Source organism: Sus scrofa, chromosome X, assembly GCF_054392235.1.
Source record: "Sus scrofa isolate SSC_HxYL_T2T_F1_AM1 chromosome X, Sscrofa_HxYL_maternal_Yorkshire_Landrace_v2.0, whole genome shotgun sequence".
NCBI classification, from domain to species: Eukaryota; Metazoa; Chordata; class Mammalia; order Artiodactyla; family Suidae; genus Sus; species Sus scrofa.
Genome location: NC_139401.1, coordinates 104734460 through 104757812, shown reverse-complemented (window position 1 = coordinate 104757812; position 23353 = coordinate 104734460). Strand labels below are relative to the sequence as shown.

General features: G+C 35.4%; 1 protein-coding gene and 1 non-coding gene across 7 annotated transcripts in view; both read left to right on the top strand.

Moving 5' to 3' along the window:
* The window catches only part of LRCH2 (leucine rich repeats and calponin homology domain containing 2), a 104494-nt gene that overhangs the window by 69915 nt on the left and 11226 nt on the right, over window positions 1–23353 (top strand). For 2 of the 6 annotated variants that reach the window (XM_085008241.1, XM_085008244.1), the window contains exons 13-21: window positions 6648–6696; window positions 6773–6889; window positions 14994–15035; window positions 16840–16896; window positions 17708–17758; window positions 20276–20333; window positions 21084–21196; window positions 21960–22097; window positions 22261–22338. In XM_085008241.1, coding sequence (XP_084864367.1) covers window positions 6648–6696; window positions 6773–6889; window positions 14994–15035; window positions 16840–16896; window positions 17708–17758; window positions 20276–20333; window positions 21084–21196; window positions 21960–22097; window positions 22261–22338 — 703 coding nt within the window. The remainder of the gene's footprint in view (window positions 1–6647; window positions 6697–6772; window positions 6890–14993; window positions 15036–16839; window positions 16897–17707; window positions 17759–20275; window positions 20334–21083; window positions 21197–21959; window positions 22098–22260; window positions 22339–23353) is intronic. The other 4 variants (XM_085008242.1, XM_085008245.1, XM_085008243.1 and 1 more) reach the window with 2 other exon arrangements.
* LOC146394757 (small nucleolar RNA SNORA35) lies at window positions 18085–18214 on the top strand. Its single transcript, XR_014835943.1, has one exon. It is a non-coding gene; the product is annotated as a small nucleolar RNA SNORA35 (small nucleolar RNA).

Genomic DNA, 23353 nt, shown 5'->3' with positions numbered 1-23353 from the left:
TTGAAGTTTCTGTTGTTACCTTCTCTCTTAGTTCCTTTCATTTCTGTCTTAAGCTAATTCCTCAGGTTTCTAACATTCTCTTGAGAAAGCCCCAGCTGCCCAAACTTCAAGATTGTGATGTCCAGACCTGGCCTTTCCTTCACAGAACTATTCTACTTTTCTCATTTTCAAAACAATCACCCAATTACTTCTTTAAAAACAAAAAACCTTGGGAGTTCCCATTGTGGCTCAGCAGAAATGAATCAGACTAGTATCCATGAGGATGCAGGTTTGACCCCTGGCCTCGCTCAGTGGGTTAAGGATCTGGCATTGCCGTGAGCTGTGGTGTAGGTTGCAGACGCGACTTGGATCTGATGTTGCTGTGGCTGTGGCGTAGGCCAGTGGCTACAGCTCCGATTCGACCCCTAGCCTGGGACCATCCATGTGCTGCAGGTGTGGCCCTAAAAAGACAAAAAAAAAACCTTTTAGTTTTATCCTGATTATAAGAATAATGCAGCTTTAGTAATTGGAAAATTTTATCACAAAGAAAAAAACTCTTCTATTACCCTACTGCCCAGAGATGACAAGTCTTAATATTTTGATATTTTCCCCTTTAAACCTGTTTTCTATGTTATGTACATAAATATTTGCATATGTATATGTGTGTTGTCTATATATATGTGTGTGTGTGTACATGTAATGTACAATATAAAAACACACATGCACACACTGCAGAGTTGTATTACTTGTTACCTACTCAGTACCTCCTCTTGGAAGTATAATAGGCATATGAAATTTAACTTTCCAGAACCACACTCTTAATCTCCCTCCTTGTGTCTCTAACCCTGTTCTTCCTGCATTTCCCCCCATTACAGAAAATGTCTACTCCATCCTTCTAGCTGTTCAGCTCAAAAACCTCAGAGTCATCCTTAACCTTTTATTTTCTTTCACACCTTCAAAATCTTATTCATTCTACCTTCAAAATATGCCCAGAATCTGATCACATCTTACCACCTCCACACCTACCACCCTAGCAATCTCTTACTTCAGTTATTATAACAGCCTCCTAAAAGGTCTCCTTTCTGCTTTTGCTTTCCTGTAGTCTGTTTTCCAAAAAATGTCAGATTGGTATTTTTAAAATCTAAGTCAGATAATGGCATTATTCAGAATTCTCTGATGATCTCCCATTTCATTCAGAGTAAATGCTAGATTCTTTTAAGGACTTGTGAATCTCTACATTACTTGGCTCCCTACTGTGTTCCTCTCTTGCCTCACTCTTCCTGCTGGTCAGTTGTCTGGTTATACTGATCTCTGTTGACTCTTAATACACCAGCTGTCTCTCACCCCCTCAAAGTTTTTGCCTTTGACTAGAATGATTTCCCCTCAGATAACCATATGGCTTGTTCCCTCGTCTTCAGGTTTCTGCTCAAAAGTCAGTTCATCAGCTAGGGGTTCCCTGAACAACTTATGTAAAAGACCATGCCTCCCCCACTCCTTTGTCCTTTTCCTAAACCCTGCTTTGTTTTTCTCCACAGAACTTAATACTGTGTGACGTTGTAAATATATGCTTTTCCTTATCATCTGACATTCTGATTATGTACTTCTTTATTTGTTTATTGTTTGTTCTCACCACTCCACCACCCCATGGGTATACCACCTTATCTGTTTTATCAGTTATTAAGAGAAGACTACTTAAAATCTCCAACACCAGTTGTGCTTTTATTTTTCTCTTTAGAGATCTATCATTTTCTTTCATATATTCTGATCTATTTAGATACATACATGTTAGGATTGTAATGTCCCCTTGGTGAATTTATACACTCAGTCATTATAAAATGACTTTTTATTTTATTTTTTGTCCTTTTTTAGGGCCGTACCCGCGGCATGTGGAGGTTCCCAGGCTAGGGGTCGAATCGGAGCTGTAGCTGCCAGTCTATGCCAGAGCCACAGCAATGCCAGATCCAAGCCGCATCTGCAACCTACACCACAGCTCATGGCAATGCCGGATCCTTAACCCACTGAGCGAGGCCAGGGATCGAACCCGCAACCTCATGGTTCCTAGTCAGATTTGTTAAGCACTGAGCCACGATGGGAACTCCTAAAATGATTTTTTAAATGATCCTGATTGTAGTCCATGTTCTGAAGTATACTTTTCTGATATTATATAGTCAACCCAGTTTTCTTTTTTTGTTGGTTTTTGTTTTTGTTGTTGTTGTTTTGTTTTTTGTCTTTTTAGGGCCATACCTGCGGCATATGGAGGTTCCCAGGCTAGGGATCAAATCGGAGCTCTAGATGCCGGCCTACACCACAGCCACAGCAATGCCAGATCCGAGCCACGTCTGCGACCTACACCACAGCTCATGGCAACGCCGGATCCTTAACCCACTGAGCAAGGCCGGGGACCGAACCCACAACCTCATGGTTCCTTAACCCACTGAGCAAGGCCAGGGATCAGACCTATGTCAGATTTCTGCTGAGCCATGATGGGAACTCCTAAGTTTTCTTTTCATTAGTGTAAATATTATCTATCTTTCCCTTTCCTTTTATTTTTGACCTATTCATGTCTTTATGGAGAAGGTGGGTTTCTTGTTGTTAGCATATTGTGGCATTTTCCTTTTCTGTTGAATCTGACAATCTGACTTTTAATTGCAGTGTTAAAATGGTTAATATTTAATTGAAACTCTTGGTATTAGTGTATTTAAATCTACTGTATTATTATGTGTTTAATTTTTGTCTTATCCATACTTTGTAGCTATCTTTCCTCTTTTTCTCCTGTCTTTTAAATTACATTTAAAAACTCCTGTTTATCTCCTTTGTGGGCTTATTAGCTATAAATTTTTGTTATATCAGTCATTGTTTTAGAGCTTAAAGTATACTATTTAACTTATGACAGTCTACCTTCAAGTGCTATTATGCCATTTTATACACTGCATAAGAACCTTAGAAGAGTATACTTCTGTGTCTTCCCTCCTGGCTTTTGTGATATTGTTGCTGTACATTCTCCTTCTGTGTTTTACAAACCCCATATTATATTGTTATTATGTTTACTTTAAATAGTCAATTATCTCTCTAAAGATATTTAAATAAGTATAATATCTTTTATCTTTACTCCCTTAGTTACCATCTCCGGTGCTCTTTGTTCTTTCTTGTAGCTCTGTGTTTCCATGTCATTTTTCTTCTACCCGAAAGAGATACTTTAATATTAACTTTTTCTGCTGGTCTGCTATGTTGAATCCTTTCACTTTCTGTATGTTTGAAAAAGTCTTTATTTCACCTTCATTTTTGAAAGATATCTTTGCTAGTATAAAATTCAAGGTTGACATTTTGGGGTTTTTTTTTTTTTTTTTTGGTCCCTTAAATAGTTTTTCTACTGTCTTCTGTATTGTGTTTCCTGTGAGAACGCTGTTGTCAGTGTTTCACTGAACCTAGTGTGTCTTTTCTTTTCCTCTGGCTGCTTTTTACATTTTTTGTTTGTTTTGAATTTGATTATGATGTATCTTGCTGTAGTTTTCTTCATATTTCTTTTTCTTTGAGTTCAATGAGCTTTTCAAGTTTGTAGGTTTATTGTTTTCATGAAATTTGAAAATATAGGGTCCCTATTTCTTTTTTTTTTTTTTTTTGTCTTTTTGCCTTTTTTCTTGGGCCGCTCCTGTGGCATATGGAGGTTCCCAGGCTAGGGGTCGAATCGCAGCTATAGCCGCTGGCCTATGCCAGAGCCACAGCAGCACAGGATCCGAGCTGCGCCTGCGACCTACACCACAGCTCACGGCAACGCAGGATTGTTAACCCACTGAGCAAGGGCAGGCAGCCTCATGGTTCCTAGTCAGATTCGTTAACCACTGCGCCACCACGGGAACTCCCCCTATTTCTTTAAATATCTTTTCTGTCACCTAACCTATTCCTCTAGAACCCCAATTACATGTGTTTTAGGCTGCTTAAAGTTTCTTGCAGATCATTGATGTTCTTACTCATTTTTCTTTGATATTTTTCTTTCTGTGTTTGATTTTTTGCTAGTTCTTTTGCTATGTATTTATGTCCATTAATCGTTTTTTTTGAAATGTCTAATCTGCAATTAATCTCATCCAGGTTACTTTTGATTACAGATGTGCTTTTTATCTCTTAAACTTTGATTTTTATTTTATATCTATCATGTATGTACTTAACATATTCAGTCTTTTCCTCTAGTTTATTGAGCATTGCCCAGTTGAATGCCAGAGTTTGAGATCTTTACCTTCTTGGGTGCTGGATATTGTGGTATTCCTGTTAAATATTCAGAACTTTGTTCTGAGATGTGGTTAAATTACTTGGCAACAATTAGATATTTTGGAGACTTGGTCTTATGGCTTTAAATTATGTAGGATCAGTGCTGCATTTAGTCTAGGACCAAATTTGCCCCCCTGCTGAGGCAAGGCCTTTCCTAGTACTCTATCTGATATCCCATGAACTATAAGGTTTTCTAGTCTGGCTGCTGGAAACTGGGTACTACTTAGTCCTCTGTGATAAAATTATTCTCTCTAGTCTTCTTGATGATTCATTCTTTTGCCTAGGGTAGTTCCTCACATGTATGATCAGTGTTTATTACTCAGTTGAAAATTTTAAGGCTGCCTCTGCAGAGCTTTTAAATTCTTTTTCTGCACATAGCTCTTTTCTTTGTTACTTTGTTATGTTAACTCCATCTACTTTTCTCCCTGGTTGCCAGCTTTGTCTCCTCAATTCAGGGTGCTTCCTTGGCTCTGCCTTCTCTCTCTGGGCTGCAGCCTAGAAATTATTTTTCTGCAGCAGCCTGACTCACTTGTTGGGTTTGCCTTATTTGTTACCCATCTGTAGTGGATAAATGTCTTTTTTTCTTTGCCTGTTATTCAGTGTCTCAAAAAGCATAATTTTTAATATTTTGTCTGTTCTTTTTGTGTCTTCCTCTGTTGTTCTATCTGGCCAGATGCAAAGTCTTTTATCTTTTATGTACTTTGTCACTGTTTTGATTGTTTCTTCTATATGCTCTCTCCATCCCAACATTGTAAAAATTATTGACCACATTTTTCAGATGCTTACATGATTTCATCTTTATTTATATTTAAATCTTTTAATTGGTTACTTTTGTTATTTGATAGAGGTAAAGAATCTAGTTTTTTTCCGCCCTCCTTTCCTCTCTTGTTTTTTTTTTCTCACTCCTTTTCTTTTTTCTTTCTTTTTCTTTCTTTCTGAGTGTATTCTACAATTGGTTAACCAGTTGTCCCAACATTGTTACATAACCCATCATTTCCACAGTGATTTTAAATTTCATTTTCATCGTAAGTTGTTGTACTTGTGGTCCTCCACTGAAAAATCTATAGATTCTGAAACTAGTACTGTTTTACTACTGTAATTTAATAGAATATATGTCATTTCCTAGTAGAGAAGTCCCCTTTATTAATATAACTTTTCTAATCATCCATTCTTCCAAATTAATTTTGAAACTTTAAAAATCAGATTTCTCAAGTAGGCCCCAAAATACTTCTTGGATCTTTAATATTACAGTTTATTTTAGTTATCAGTTATTTTGAAGGGAAAGTTATGCCTATAATATTTAGTCTTTTGTGAGTGAGATTTTTCCTAATATCTTCTATAATTTGTTATAGTTGATATGTAGGAAAGCTATCAATTTTTGTATATTTTTCTGTAACTGGTAACCTTACCTCTTTTAATAATAATAGATTTTTTGTGTTTTTTTCCCTTGGGCAATCATATTTTCTACAAATTCTGCAAATTTGTTTCTTTCTAACTTTTTAATGTTTCTTTCCACGACATTGTTGAATAATAGCAGCTCTAGTGGGCTTTTGGTTTGCATGTTTTTTCCAAAGAAAGGCCTTGTTCAAATCTGCCACTAACAACAACATGCTCTGGCTACCTTATCCCATAAAAAAAATTAAATGAAAATAATTTCTACCATAACCCCTGTGTGTAAGAATGAAAGGTTCGAGACTCATAATCACTACTTACTTCAGAAGGCAGAAAAAAATTAGTTCCCAAAGCACTTTGGCATTTAGACAAAAGAAAGTCATCTAAAATTTTTTTTAGTTTTTGGTAATTATTTTAATATACTAAATATCCTATCTCTTTTTTGACTGTATATCATAGATATTACATTTTTGGGGGTCTCTAAAAAGTACTTAGAGTACGATGGTATTAAATAAGCCCATTTTTAGTTGTGTTTTTTGTTTTTTGGTTTTTTTTTTGTTTGTTTGTTTGTTTGTTTGCTTTTTAGGGATGCACATGAGCATATGGATGTTCCCAGGCTAGGGGTCGAATCGGAGCTGCAGCTGCTGGCCACAGCCACAGCCACAGCAATGCCAGATCTGAGCCATGTCTGTGACCTACACCACAGCTCATGGCAACACTGGATCTTTACTGAGCAAGGCCAGAGATCAAACCTGCATCCTCATGGATGCTAGTTGGGTTTGTTACTGCTGAGCCACAAGGGGAACTCTAATTTTGATAGGTTCTTTTTTCGTTTTTTTTTTAAAGAGCATAAGTGTATTTTTGTCAAATTTAAGTTTAGTGTGATTAGTTCAAAGCATGGGCATGGGTAAATTCTTTAGATTTTTGATTAAAAAAGATAACTGTATAATGTTAATGTATACCTAGGTCAATTCTAAATATTTTAACATATTAAGGCATCTTTAATTTTTTAGTGTCTCAGCAGATGAAGTTAATTCACCATTATCACCTCTCAGATGGCAGGTAAGAAGAAATTGTTACTGTTATATCTAAAGTTTTGTTCTCATTTATTTAGTTAAAAGAAATTATCTTATTACAGCCCTTAGAAAGTCAGAAGGATCAAATAGATGAACAACAGTGGCCAGAATCTCAGCCTATAATCTGGCAGAGTGAAGAAAGGAGGCGGAGCAAACAAATTAGAAAAGAATATTTCAAGGTACTTTATTAAGTTTTTAATTTTACTTTGTAATGATTAGTTTTGATTTTATTCATTTTACATTAATGTTACAGAATATAACTCTCTAGTTAAATATGGTATATGTGTTGTTATCTTGATTTCCTACGTGTGTGGTATAGGTATATGATCCAGTTATTTCCATAAAATTTCAGTAATTCAAAATAATTAAGAGTAGATCAGTGTGAATTGTAATTTGCCAGATATTTACAAGAAAGATGAATGTTTGCTACACTGCTACTTGTAGCGATATATAAATAATGTTTTAAAAGAATTGCCCCCAAAGAGTCTTTCTTTGGATTTGTTTCAATGAAGAGTTGACACATTTTAAATAGTTAAATTAGCATGTAACTATTTCTGTGTAAGTAAAGGTTACTTAGGAGTTCCTGTTGTGGCCCAGCAGAAACAAGTCCAACTAGGAAGTATTAGGTTGTGGGTTCGATCCTTGGCCTTGCTCAGTGGGTTAAGGATTCGGCGTTGCCGTGAGCTGTGGTGTAGGTCACAGACGTGGCTCCGATCTGGCGTTGCTGTGGCTCTGGCGTAGGCTTGGCAGCTACAGCTCCGATTCGACCCCTAGCCTGGGAAGCTTCATATGCTGCCAGTGCAGCCCTCAAAAAAGACAAAAGACAAAAAACAAACAAACGAAATAAATAATAAAGGTTATTTACATGGTTCTAAAAAATGCCTGAAAACATCTCCCCCTTCTGGTTTTCTTATTACCTTTATGTATTTCATTTATTTATTTATTTGCTTTTTAGGGCCTTACCCGTGTCATTTACCTTTATATATTTCTTAGGTTGGTCTTTTATCTTAGCTAAATTAAAAGCTCAGAGCACCTGAAGTATCTCAGATTTCTAATTAGCAGGGTTTTAATGAAATTTTATTGTGTAAACCTTTGTAAATATTGTAATATTGTCTATTTGTTGTTAAGGTCTGCTCTGTTTGTAGTGACCAGTCATTAGAATGGTCTTCAGTAGTAGTCAGAATTTGTTTTTCAAACTTCTGACTCAAATGAACCGTGCAAACAAGCTCCCACTCTATGATCAGCAATTTTTGTTGTCTTTATGGACCTTTTCTGTTTTCTAAAACCTAATTTTTTCTAATAATATATATCGAAATACATTGTTCTAAACTAAGTTATAGGTAATTCAAAGTTTGTATCACTAATACATAGGATTATATTTCATACTTTTCTCAGTTTGCTTATTATGGGATTGTAGCATATTTGGAAGTAGTATAAATTATTATATGTCTTAGTGAGTCTGTGAAAAGTTTACTCCTTCAACAAATAATTACTGAAACCTTTAATGAGCCTTATGTTACCTGGTCAGTGAGAAGTAATGACGAAATAAAATACATAGGGAAAAAGGGAGGGCCATTCTAAGCATAACCCTGGTCAGTACTCTCTGCAAATCTGCAGTGAAATTTACATTTAGGCATTTCTTAAAGTTCTCTCTTTTTATGTGATTTGAACAAAGGCACTAAAGGAAATTTGTTAATAGATAAAACTTGATGAATGACTGATGATGTGGTAGAAATTTTAGTATTTCTAACTAATAAATGAGATTTTATATTTATTTGATCTATTAATATAGTAAAAGCATATAAATTTTGACTGTCAAAATATTTATATAGTACTTAGTAAGTGCCAGGCACTATTCTAAGTGCTTTACAAATATCAATGCATTTAATCTTTATAACAACCCTATAAAATAAATGCATTTATTATCATTCCTATTTTATAGAGGAGAAATTAAGGCACAGAGAGGCTAAAATATGCTTCAGATCACTTAGCTATTAAACAACCAAGTTAAAGCTGTAACCCAGAGTCTGTGCTATGCTACCTATTGTTCTACTATGGATATAGCCCTCATATAAAACCTCTTTTTTTTTTTTTTTTTTTGTCTTTTCTAGGGCTGCACCCACGGCATATGGAGGTTCCCAGGCTAGGGGTCTAATCCCAGCTGTAGCCGCTGGCCTGTGCCACAGGGACAGCAACGTGGGATCCAAACCGCATCTGCGGCCTACACCACAGCTCATGGCAATGCACTGATCCTCAACCCATTGAGCGAGGTCAGGGATCGAACTCGCAACCTCATGGTTCCTAGTCGGATTCGTTAACCACACCACCACAACAGGAACTCCCAACTCACGTAAACTTCTTCATGAAGTCTTAAGAGGTCTCAGTGAACCTTTAAACAATAGTTCTTTGATTTAATAACAATTTCTGTTAAATATTTTTATGGCTTAAGTATATATTCTATAATATATCTCTTTTATAAGTTGCTAGGAGATCAAATGAATATTTGAAGAGTCCATAACCATTGTTCCACAAATGTTAATTTCTTCTAGAGTTAATAAAGGAGGTGCAAAGATAAGCTTCAGGAGTTCCCATCGTGGCGCAGTGGTTAACGAATCCGACTGGGAACCATGAGGTTGCGGGTTCCATCCCTGGCCTTGCTCAGTGGGTTAAGGATCTGGCGTTGCCGTGAGCTGTGGTGTAGGTTGCAGACGCGGCTTGGATCCCGCGTTGCTGTGGCTCTGGCGTAGGCCGGTGGCTACAGCTCCGATTTGACCCCTAGCCTGGGAATCTCCATATGCCGTGGGAGCGGCCTAAGAAATAGCAAAAAAAGACAAAAAAAAAAAAAATAAATAAGCTTCAGTTACTGGAAAATGTTTTAAAGAGATATGTAGTTCTCCTCAATAGTCAGAAGATGTCAGTGTTGGGACACTGTAAAAAATTGAATACGTCAACAATTTTTCCTGACATTCTTAAAAAAGTATAAAATTGAGATACTACTCTATAAGTGAAGTCCAAACTTTTTTCAGATGTGCCAGTATTTTCATGATTAAAATATCAATTTCTGTGACGTGTCTTTCATTCACAAAGGAAATTTCTCTTAATCACTTACTTCTCAAGAATCAAAGGTGTATTCATAAGATATAGTATTGAACTTAGTTTAAATTTATAGTTAATGTATACTACTCCAGAGATATATATCAAATTATCACTAAACCCCTTCAGTGATGACTCCTTTAGCTTTGCTGTGTTGTGAAACATACAGAGCTTTTATGCAGTTTTATCCTAACACATATAAATGACTGAACCACAGGATTTCTTTGTGTTTCATGGTAAAATATTCATGATGCTGTTATTCAGATTTATGGAAAGTGTGTGCATGTGTATGAAATCCAGTTCTTCAGCTTCTTAGTAGCTAAGACTGATTTTGGATAGTATGTTTTTCAGGTAAGCCCTTGAAACCAAGTAAAAGAATATTTTAGCATAATTGGGCAGATTATGTGAGTAAGAAGATAATTTAGGTCAGATTATATGAGTAAATAAATCATTGTAGGAGAGTTATATTAATGCCTTTAGACTCCTGGTCACTCTTATGTAGATTAGTATTCCAGTAAGTAAAATTTAATATCATTGTTGCTGAATTAAAATCACTGCATTTCTCAAAGTGAAGATATTCCAGGAAATATATTATTTTATTAAAAATCTTTTACAAAATTTTTTAATATTATTTGAATAAGATACATAACAGAGTATGAAAATGTAATCTTCATAATATTTGTTGTAAATTAGCCTTAATTTCTTTTAAGAATGATAACATAAATTTCTAAATGCATATGATAATTGATTTCTACATTAAAAAGTTAAGCATTAGAATAACTATACCAAATTAGTTTTAAGGATTATTTGACTTACTTAAATGCCATATATGTTTGTCATCAAATGTAACTGATTATTTTTGTGATGAAACATTATAATAACTCTTAAAATATAGATCTGATTTCATAAATATAGCCTTTAATTTAAAGGCTAACCCCAAGGAAAATATTTTTATGTATTTTCTCTGACCATGGTTAATTTTATACTGTAATAGGGAAGGCCACTGAGCTTGTGAAATAATGTGGTTTGTTGATTCAGGGTTTATGCACACAGGTACTGTCTCTCCTGTGAAATTAGTATAAGCTTCAGAGATGAACTGACCTTTTTGTTTCTGAATAGGCCTTTATTGTAGTATTTGAATTTAGATATAGTGAAACATCAATTATTCAGACTAATATTAATTGAGGACAGCTGAGTTGAATTAGTAAGATGTTGGGTTTAGGGAATGTGTTAAAATCTGTGTGTACATTCAGATTTGAGTTTTAGAGCCTTTAAATATGTACCGTAATGCAAAACTAAGTATTTTTGTAAGTTTTCGTGTATATTTGAAGTTAGAATAGCAATTGAGTAACAGTAATACGTCTCATTGCTGCATCATCCTATTTCTTTCCTTTATCAACTATCCACTCCTCTTCTATGTCTTTTCTCTTTACCTGACATCTTATAAATGTTTTCAGACTTTTCCCATTATCCCTCACTCCCCTTTCAGCTGTTGCCTTATCTCTTTGCATTCTTCTAGGGCTAGGTTTGCCATTTCTGATCTCCAGTTTTTAATCACTCCTTAACCCACTGCAGACTGGCTTTCACCTCCATTTCTCCTTTGAAATAGCCTCTTACTAGAGCCTAACATGAACCTACTAATGGCAAAATCCAGTGTAGCCTTTGGCAGTGATGACTGTATCTTTCTTTTTGAAACGCCTCTCTTGGTTTCAGCCTAGTTCCCTGAATCTTCTGCTTTCTTGTTGATATTCCTGGCTAACTTTTCTTTTACTTGCTCTTAGAGTCTCATCCTCATTTGTTACTCTGTCTAGAGTTTTCATGACTCCAGATGTCTCATATTCTGCTAGGTCTAAATTTACATCTCATAACTTTTTTTAATTGTCTAGATGCCATGTATTTCAACTTCAGTATGTTTTCTCCTCCTGCCCCACCACCATGGAACTTGTTCCTCCTCTCTGTTCTTTATTTTAGTTAATAGTGGTATTATCTACCCAGTTCTCTAAGCTCCATACTTGTCATCCTTGATCTTGCCCTTTTTCTTTCGCCTTACCTCATTGATCACTAGGATGCTAATCATGCATCTTTCTCCAGTTCATCACCTCTTCATATATACTACCCTTGCTTTTGTTGGACCCTTCATTCTTTCATATCTGGGCATTTGTGGTAACTTCTTCACAGTCCCCCTTTCTCTAGTTTTTCTAGTCCTTAGAGAAATCGCTGGCTTAAACTTCTTTACTGGCTCCCCATTATTAATAACCCAAAATTTGGTCTTTTAAAAAACTTTATGGCTATCCTTAGCTACTTCTCTAAGTTTCATTACGTACCACAATTGACAATTGACTGTCCTCACTAGTTATTCTTTGTTTTCTGTATGGGCTGAGCTTTTTTATTCCTTTGTGCTTTTCTTCTTCTGAACATACTCATTCTTTTATTCCTGGAAAATTCCTGCTAATCATTCAGGCTTTAGCGATGAGAGTATAGCATAGTGGTTAAGAGCTCTGGCCTCAAAAGGTAAACTACTTTGGTTCCAGTTTTTTACTTAGGTGGGTTTTTTTTGTTTTTTTGTTTTTGGCTTTTTAGGGCTGCACCCACAGCATATGGAGGTTTCCAGACTAGGATTTCAGTCAGAACTACGGCTGCCGGCCTACATCACAGCCATAGATAGCAATGCAGGATCTGAGCCGTGTCTGTGACCTGCACCACAGCTCATGGCAACGCCAGATCATTAACCCACTGAGTGAGGCCAGGGATCAAACCCGCAACATTATGGTTCCTAGTCAGATTCATTTCCGCTGTGCCATGATGGGAACTCCCCAGTTTTTACTTAGATATCTACTAACTGAGTGACTTTGGCAAATTACCTAATCTTGGTGAGCTTATTTTTTTTTAATCTTAAAATGACTGTAATAGTATCTTCTTTCACAGAATTGTTGTAACTATTGAATTATTTAATAATATAAAGTGCTTAGAACAGCACTTGCCACACAGTTTACACTTAATAAAGACTAGCTAATAATTCGCTAAAATGTCATTCTTTTGTTTTTTGTTTTTCTACCAGTTATCTTTGGTCAGGTGTTAATTAGGATATGAAAGGATTCAGCAAAGATCAGGGCTGCTGGGCAAAGAAGGTCATAGTCAGGAATGCAGACTGTGACTTCTTCTTCAGTGGTACTTATGTAAATGGTCGTGTATGAGTTCTTTGTAAAGAAAGGCAGTAGCTGAAAAGCATGTCAGCATAGAAACCCCAGTGATGCTTCCTTTCTTCACACTGACATAGTTGTAATCCTGGGTGTAATCTCTTTGAAACACTCCGACAGGGCCTTTAGCGGTGAAATCCTGCATCAGTATCAAGCTTGAGCACTTCCTGTTTTGACATCCATGAGTTTCTTCTTCACTAGTACGACTGATGCCAACTTGGGGACCTGGCGTTCACTGTCCAAATGTCATTCTTTTATTGATGTAGAATAGAACAAGAACAAGTGGTATCAGCAACATTGTGCCTCAGGATGACAAATAGGTTTATTCACATATGTCAACTACATTCAGTGGCTATCTGAAATGTTGGGTTAAAAGCATATTGAGACTATGTCTGGGATCAGCTGGGAAGAGCACCTTGGTAGATTAGTGATAGTTGTCATAAAGAGAGAGTGGAGGAATTTAGGTTTATATTTGTAATCTCTAATGCTGCCCATCTTCTAGTTTGTGGTTGAGCTTTCAGGTATGTTATCTGTTTTTCCAAGAGTTATGGAAAATAAAGCTTCATCAGTGAAGAGGGCATTAAATAGAACCTTGAAGGCCAGGCAGAAAAATTTGGACATAATCTGAAAGTTAGGTTTTATTCAACAGAAGAGTCGTGAGTTGCACATAGGGTTTTGAACAGGTCAGTCTGCAACTGATTTGCAGTATTGTTTCCTTTTTTTTTTTTTTTTTTGTCTTTTTGCTATTTCTTTGGGCCGCTCCCGCAGCATACGGAGGTTCCCAGGCTAGGGGGTCAAATCGGAGCTGTAGCCACTGGCCTACGCCAGAGCTACAGCAACGCGGGATCCGAGCCACGTCTGCAACCTACACCACAGCTCACGGCAGCGCCGGATCCTTAACCCACTGAGCAAGGGCAGGGACCGAACCCGCAACCTCATGGTTCCTAGTCGGATTCGTTAACCACTGTGCCACGACGGGAACTCCTGCAGTATTGTTTCTGATGAGGAAGAATCAGTAGAACTTTAGTGGTTGTCATAACTGTATTTCCCTGATTCTTGTTCCCCAGAACAAGCACTTTTTCACATTCTCGTATTTGCGATATTAAGCATATTACCTCTGTGCCTCATAAAATGGAGAGAATAGTATTTACCTAAGGGTTGTTAAGAAGACTAAGTGGGTTGATACATGTAACACAATTCAGTCAGTGCCTGGTATATAGTAAGCACTAGTAGGAATGTTAGCTGTTACCACTATTATTGTATAGTCAATATATAATTTTTTTTTTTGGCCATGCCTGCAGCATGCAGAAATTCTGGGGCCAGGGATCAAATCTGTTCTGCAGCAGTGACCCAGTGACAGTGCCAGATCTGTATCACTAGGCCACCAGGGAACTCCAATATGTATACCTTTAATATGGTACTTTAATATGGTACTTTAATATGGTACTTTTTATACCTTTAACATGGTACTTTTAATATGGTACTTTTTTAACCTAAAATCAGTAGGTTTCTTAAAATGGATGACCTTTTTGAATGGTGAGATTACAGACTAGGCATGAGAGGGCCTAAAGTACAATAGTAGTTGAGAGAATTCAGAAGTTAAGTCTGAGAGAGATTATAGGAAGAATTAACTTGTTGTTTTGTATGTAGTGAATTAAGAAAAAGGAGGATTTAAGACAACTCTCACATAGCAAACCTGAATGAATGGGAAATGGATTGATTTAGAAAGGAAATGTTACTTGGTATTTACTTTGAACAGTGCCTCTCACATAGAAAGTACTATTTGTGTTAACTGTTAGTTAAGTAGTAGGACTATTTAAACTGGTTATGTAATTAAACAGTTTATCTATTTTTACATATAATTTACGTTTTGTATATAATGTAGACAATTGAATAAAAGTACCAAATGTGAATATACCTTACATATATTTTACTAGTTAGAGAATTCATATGTTAAAGGAAAAGTAAAGTATGTGCTTTATATATTTTTCAGTATAAATCATCAAGGAAGAGTTCAAGTGGCAATGAAAACGAGGTGAGAAAAGGGGGTAATATAAATTATTTAAAATGTTCACTTTTCATATGTAGTTGGCTCAGAGTAAAATGTAATCTATCAGTTTGTTATTGATTTGATGCATGGGTTTTCTCCAAAAATAAAAGCTGGAAAATATTATACAGTTATTAATTTAATCATGTAATTTCCATATGTCCTTTGTAGTTCAGCTTTAGAGTTTTATTAACATTTATCTTGAGGAGTTCCTGTTGTGGCACAGTAGAAACTAATCCTGAGAATGTGGGTTCCATCCTTGGCCTCACTCAGTGGGTTGGGGATCTGGCATTGCTGTGAGCTGTGATGTAGGTGTAGGTAGCAGACGCGGCTCAGATCTCACGTTGATATGGCTGTGGTGTAGGCTGGCAGCTGTAGCTCCGATTTGACCCGTAGCCTGGGAACTTACATATACTGCAGCCCTAAAAAAGAGGAAAAAAAAACACATTTGTCTTGAAACCTAATTCATTAATTTAAAATTATTTTATTTTCCCATATTTTATCTTCTTAAATTAACCTGATCAGTTGAGATTTTTTCCTTTGGAATTTATTAATCTCTTCTCACAACCCTGTATACTATTTTAATATTTAAAATTAGACATATGATTTATGCATTACTATAAATTTTTCTACTTTATCATTTTAAGCTATGCATCAGTCTGGCATTTTTGAAATGATGCAGTCTATCATCATAAATACTTAAGCTTTGTGTATTTTTGTTTGGAGGAATTGGTAGTTAATTTGAGTTGAATATTTGGCAGGGCTTCTGAAAAGTCCTTTAATTTTAGGAAATGGAATCTCCCCAAAAATATTTGTTGTACCCTGAGCTAGAGGTTCAGCTTGGCTGTTCTCCCTTTATATTTTATATTCACATTGGTCTTGCCTGCTTCAATATCTAATCAGTTAATAAAACCTACTTTTTTTGATACTGTAATATTTTGAATATATTCTCTACCTGCATTTCTGCTGTTTCTGCTCTGGCACAGGCCCTCATCATTTCTTGCGTGTACTACTCCAATAGCATCTTTGTTTTTCTCCCTTTCTTCAGTCCATTCTCCTCTCTGATGCCAGTGATTGTTTCAGAGAACACAAATATAATGAGGCCATTCTCTTGCTTAGAAACCTTTAGTGTCGCCTCATCACTTAGAAAGTAAATTCTGGGTCCTTATTGATTAAGTTCCTGCTTACCACATCAGCCTCAACTCATGATTTGCCCTTCTTTCACTGTACTCTCCCAAAATACAGAACAGCAAGGTTTTCTGCACACATCCTTTCGCTTATTGCTTCTGTGCCTTTGTCCTTGTTGTCCTCTCATCTTAAAATATTGTTTGCTTCTTTCTCTGGTAAACATCTACTCAGTTTTTCACTTTCTCAGGAGACTTGCCTTTCTCCACCACCCCCATCATTTTCCCCAAGTGCCCCTTATCTGTACCTTATAAATATGGTATATATACAGCTTTGTTATTGTAGTGAAAAAATTGTATTACTTGTGTAATGAATGATACTATCTCCCCCTACACACACACTGAGAGATCCTTGAGTAGATGACATTTTACTAAATTTCAGTGTTCCCAGTGTCTAACACCAGTGTCTGACATACAGCAGTCAGTAATCATTTGTTGAATGATGAATACATGTCTTATGTGGTATGCACATTCTAGGTTAAATGTTAAGATTTTGTATTTGTTTAGTAGTAGTCATCAAAAATACGTGGATCATTTCATTTTACTTTATGCCATCCAATTCTTTGTCCTTATTTCTAAGCCTGTGTTACATGTACATAATTTTCCAGGTAAACGTTATTGTTTGGGTTGATGGAATTTTACACGCCTCCATGTGCCTGTCTCAGGTTGTATCGTATTTTTGCCATTTCCCGTCAGGAATTAATCTTAACACATGGACATTTTCTAAGAACTATAGAAAGGTTTTTCATTTGTAATATTTAAAGGAAATAAATTTATAAGAAAATATTTGAGGAGTTCCCGTCGTGGTGCAGTGGTTAACGAATCCGACTAGGAACCATGAGGTTGCGGGTTCGGTCCCTGCCCTTGCTCAGTGGGTTAACGATCCGGTGTTGCCGTGAGCTGTGGTGTAGGTTGCAGACGCGGCTCGGATCCCGCGTTGCTGTGGCTCTGGCGTAGGCCGGTGGCTACAGCTCCGATTCAACCCCTAGCCTGGGAACGTCCATATGCTGCGGGAGCGGCCCAAGAAATAGCAACAACAACAACAACAACAACAACAACAACAACAACAAAAGACAAAAAAAAACAAAAACAAAAACAAAAACAAACAAACAAAAAAACCCACATCCTCATGGATACTAGTTGGGTTTGTTTAAAAAAAAAGAAAATATTTGATATGAGTAGATACTACTTCTGAAATTTTAAGTGCTTATGAATCACCTGGGGATCTTACTGAAATACAGATTCTGATTCAGTAGGTCTTGGGAGGGGCCTGAGCTTCTGCATTTCTAACAAACTCCCAGAGGATGCTGATGCTACTGGTCCACAGATCACACTTTGGCAAGGTGGTAGATGGTATTCTCCAGATTCTTCCTTGAGTAGTTAGTTGATCAGAAAATTTTCAGTTTTCCTTTTATGTGTCTAAATCATCATTCATATTTAAATTTCATTTTTCATATTTTTATTTTTATATTTTAGCAAGACAGTGATAATGCTAATATGTCACCACAATCTCCAGTATCATCTGAGGTACAAGTTCTGTTTTTTAATGTGTTTATGTAGGTTTATTTGTCTCTTCTCTCTAACTTCATCTCTCTTTTTTTTTAAATGTAATTTATTTACCCATATTTAAAAGTTGATAGGTTAATTTGTACAACTTAGCCTATAAAAAATTCTAAGAAAACCATATTTTTGTACAAATATTCATTACAAAATCACTTAAATTACATATTGGAAAATGCCTATAAATCACAGAAAATAATTCAGTTTATAAATAACTTATGTTTTAAAATTCATCCATATTTTGAAAAAATGATAAGAACAGCTTTCAAATTTGGAATTTGAAAAAAGTATTTCAGCATTGTGCAATGGCCTTTGGTTTTTTCTCATAACCAATTAGGTCTGAAAGCAATGCAAGAAAAACTTCCTTTTTCCACGAGAAACATCCCTGAAGTGGGTTGTTCCTATCGACAAGAGGGTACATACTTCCTAGCATCTTAGACCTAAGGCAGGAGTGTGGGGAAAAGGGGTAGACAGAAGTTAGTATTTCTGAGATCTCAATTAAAGACTCTGGTGGTTTGAATAATTGACTCTTCTAATTTAGTTAAACCTATTGCTTTGAAATAAGAGATAAATTTAAAAAATTCTAAATAGTCTCTCTTCTACTTCAGATTATCTTATTTAGTATTCTAAAAGTGTATTGGCATTAGTAAATAAATGATTATGCATTCATTTGGTGAATTCAGGACTTTGTCTAAATGTTTGGATGATCCAAATTTACTGTATAACTTTGGTTAATTAGGTAGTGCTTCATTTTATGTGGGTGGTGTTAATTTTTTGAAAAGTCAGGAGTCTTTGTTATTTTGATTGAGTTGCATTATAAAACTTTTAAATGGATTTGGGCATTGTTTTATAAGCATGTTTCTAAATTATATGGCAGGTAAAATGGTTTATATTCTTTTAGAAAATAATTTAAATTAAGATATCCTAAAATTAGTTTTTGTCACATGCTTTTGTAAATCCTTTCTTTTACTTTCAGTTATAATAAATGTAAGTGATGACTTATTTACCTAGTGGCTTTATGATTTTAAGATCTATGCTCATAAGGAGAGTATTAATGCCAGTTTTCTCAAACAAATTATATTGCTTTTATAATACATTTTTCTTGCATTTGGATAAATGAAATTTTTGTCTGGAAATTCATAACACTTTAACCGAAATAATCAAGACAAACTGTGAGGCTTGTGGACAGATAGAGTAGTGAGTATGTATTTTAGTAGCTCAACTGACATTCAGCTTGAACTACTTATCACATGCTAATCAGAAGATTCAGAGTCAACAGAATTCTAATTGTTTCAGTTTCATCTGTGAAAGAAAAATGTTAAAAACAATTAGTATAGTGCTTTACTATTAACAAAGTGCTTGTCTATACGTTTAAACCTAAGAGCAGTCCCGTAAACTGGGTATTATCTTCATCATTTTATAGCTAAAGAGACTGATAACTTCCTAAAGACTCCAGTCAGTATATGATAGAAGCCCATACTTCGTTGTACAGATTAAATAAGATGCTGCTAAAATTGCATTATCTTCCATTTTGTAATTTACAAAGTACTTTCTTTTAGTCATCTGTTTTAATTTTCACAAACATCCCATTTTAAAGATGAAGGAACAGTAATAGAGAAATTAAATGTTTTGTTCAAGACTTAGGCTAAGCTTTCTGACTCTAAGTTCAGATTTTTAAAATATGGAACTCCATAGTCAGAGTTCCCATCGCGGCTCGACAGAAACTAATCTGACTGGTATCCATGAGGACGCAGGTTTGATTCCTGGCCTTGCTCAGTGGGTTAAGGATCCGGCATTGCTGTGAGCTGTGGTATAGGTCACACATGTGGCTTGAATCACGTGTTGCTGTGGCTGTGGTGTAGGCCAGTAGTTATAGCTCTGATTAGACCTCTAACCTGAGAACCTCCATATGCCGCGGTGCAGCCCTAAAAAAAGACAAATAAATAAAATAAAACATACCACAGTTCTTTCCACAGCATACTGTTGTGTGGAAGCGCTTTGAAATAATGTGCATTCAGATAGAAGAAATAATACTTTGTTATCTACCACTTTGCAGCCCCAATTAGTATGAATGTGTGTATTTGCCTCAGATTATACTGAGTGTGAAGTTCATAGTAGATACTTGAGTAGGTGTTGCTAATTTCACTTATCTTCTCATTGCAACTTTTTTTTTCATTTTAAGTGAGGCTTTCATCTGGTTCTTCATTTAAAAAGTAGTATCTGTTTATTTTATATGCTTTAATGATTTTCATTTTCCTTATGCTGTGAGAGAGAAGTATATAAAGGCTCAGGTCATTTAGCAAATATTTATAGACCTTTTAAAAGTAATATATCTATTTGAATTGAAATGTAGTTTACCTTTCTTTACTCCACTAATCATGGAAAAAATAAATACTTCTCAAATTGGGATGGATATGAATTACTGCCTTGATTATTTTGAAAGAAAAGAGGTTTTATTTGTTTTTTGTTTTGTTTTGTTTTTAGGAGTATGATAGAACTGATGGTTTTACACATGGTCCCTTTGGCTTGAAGCCTAGATCAGGTAAATATATACTCTGTAAATATAATTTATTGATTATATATGAAACTAGAGTTTCTGAGCTTAAATGGGATTGATTCCATAGTTTTAAGTACACATAGATTCTTTCCCCTCTCCTAAAAGTAATTTTCTCTTAACCTTATTTGTTTTTCCAATTCCCATTCCCCATTTCTTTCTTCCTCTTTACCTTCAAGCTCCTGAAACCTCAGCTTTTTGCCTTAAATATACTGCAGTCTTATTTCTACTCTACTGTGACTGCTATTAGAATGACCACTCTGCCAGCAGACCAAACACTGTTTGAAATTATAGCACTCCATTATATTGTGGTTTTAAAAAGGGATCTTTTCGAATTTGGCAAGCCCAAAAGAAAATGGATCCATGTTACTTGGCAAGGTATTGAATTATAGTTTTTATTCCTGAATAACTGTATTGACCTTCAAGAATAATTTCCTTTTTCTTTAAAGATAATAAAGGTTGATTTGTGTTCAATAATAATTTTTAACCTGGATCATAAGTTTCTAATAACGTATTTTTAAGTAAGAACATATATAGGTGGTAGAAATCATTACACCTGTCTTCCCTTTTGCTTTCAGTTATGCAAATAAGTATGCAAAAAATATTTAGAATTAATTAATAATAATAGTGGTTTATGTAGTTTTATACTAGTTCTTTTTATCATACCTCTTTCCTCACTGATGGTTGATCCTTCCTATTAGCTTTGTAATAAGCTAGGAAATTTTGGTTTTTTAATAGCTTTTAGCCGCTCATCTCGCCAAGAATATGGGGCAGCAGATCCTGGTTTTACAATGAGAAGAAAGATGGAACATCTACGAGAAGAACGAGAGCAAATACGACAACTTCGCAATGTAAGTCAGATTGACATTTCAAGTATGCTTTGTAGAAATGAGTTCAGCTTGGAAAATTAACAGATATTTAAAAAAAATTTTTTAATTTTTAAATTATTTTATTGAATAATTGATTACAATGTGTTAATTTCTGCTGCACAGAAGAGTGATTCAGTTATACATATATACATTCTTTTTGGGTTTGTTTTTTTTTATTAAGGTATAGTTGACTTGCCATGTTGTGCCAATTCCTGCTGTACAGAAAAGTGACCAAGTCATACATATATGTACATTCTTTTTCTTTCTTTTTCTTTTGTGTGTTTTTAGGGCTGCACCTCGGCATATGGAGGTTCCCAGGCTAGGGGTCCAATCGGAGCTATAGCCACCGGCCTACGCCACAGCCACAGCAACGCCAGATCTGAGCTGCGTCTGCGACCTACGCCACAGCTCATGGCAACTCCATATCCTCAACCCACTGAGTGAGGCCAGGGATTGAACCTACAACCTCATGGTTCCTACTCGGATTCGTTTCCACTTCACCACGACGGGAACTCCTATACATTCTTTTTCTCATATTATCTTCCATCATGTTCTGTTGCAAGTGATTGGATATACATAGTTCCTCGTGCTGTACAGTAGGACCTCATTGCTTATCCATTCTAAATGTAAATAGTTTGTATCTTCCAGTACTCTTTAAAATTTTGGATTATGTAATGATAATAATATAAATATATAACATGTATTTAGATAGAATATCTGTGATTTATATTCATTTCTTTTATAGAATCTCGAATCCAGGTTAAAAGTAATTTTGCCTGATGACATTGGAGCTGCACTGATGGATGGGGTTGTTCTTTGCCATTTAGCCAATCACATAAGGCCACGTTCTGTAGCTAGTATTCATGTGCCATCACCAGCAGTGGTAAGTTTTGTCTACAATTTGTCAGTTCTCTAAAGGAAGATAGAGCTTCTTGAAATAGTCTTTAAATAATACACCTCAATAAATTTAATTTTCAGTTTTGATTAATATTTATAAATAAATATTCCTGAAAATATACTTTTTTTTTTTTTTTTTTACTTTACAGCCTAAACTGAGCATGGCAAAATGTCGAAGAAATGTAGAAAATTTTCTTGATGCTTGTAAAAAGTTGGGTGTCTCACAGGTAATTATTTTTCTAATAAAATAATCATTTAAATGTTAATTTATTACATGCAATCTGAATTCTTCTTCACATAGGAATTAATAATGCTTTCTGAATATTAAAATGAATACCTTCCCTTGGTTCCTTTTACTGAGTTCCAGCTTTAACTGTAACAGCTATCTAATCAAGGTTTTTAAGCTGCTTTTAAAGTGATTATAAAACAGCTTTATATATAGAAAAATGTACTGATCATATACATCATCAATTAAGCATAAGTTAGAGACCATATGACAAGTTGGTTTGAAGACATTGCTGCTTATATTTTTCCTCATGGAGGAAATTTGGAGTCCTTTAATAAATCTATGGATAAACTCTGATTAGAAAATTTGCATTCAGTGGGAACATTTTCTTTCTCTCTCTCTGTTAATGCTGCAGCTGCAGCATATGGAAGTTCCCGAGCCAGGAGTCGAATTGGAGCTGCAGTTGTGGCCTACACCAATCCAAGCCACATCTGTGACCTGTGCTGCAGCTTGTATCAACACCAGATCCATAACCCACTGAATGAGGTCAGGGATCAACCCTGCATCCTCACCAACACCTTAACCCACAATGGGAACTCTGGGTGTGAACAGCATCTTAAACTTTATAATATTCAAATCGGAAATCTTAGTAACATATAATACCTCAGTGAATAAACTTTTCTGACTTGTTTATGTTTCATGTAATAATTGCAATACTATAAAATTATAGTATACCATAAAGCAATATTGTAAATATATAATGAAAATGAAAAATCAAAATATTGCTTTTTTTGAAAACATTGTAAGCCGAACATCAACATGACTAACTATTGAGAGGACATGGAATTGTTAGCAGACCACAATCTAGTTGTACTTTTTTTTCTTTTATTTTTTATTTATTTATTTATTTATTTATTTATTTTTTCTCTTTTGTCTTTTTGTTGTTGTTGTTGTTGTTGTTGTTGCTATTTCTTGGGCCGCTCCCGCAGCATATGGAGGTTCCCAGGCTAGGGGTC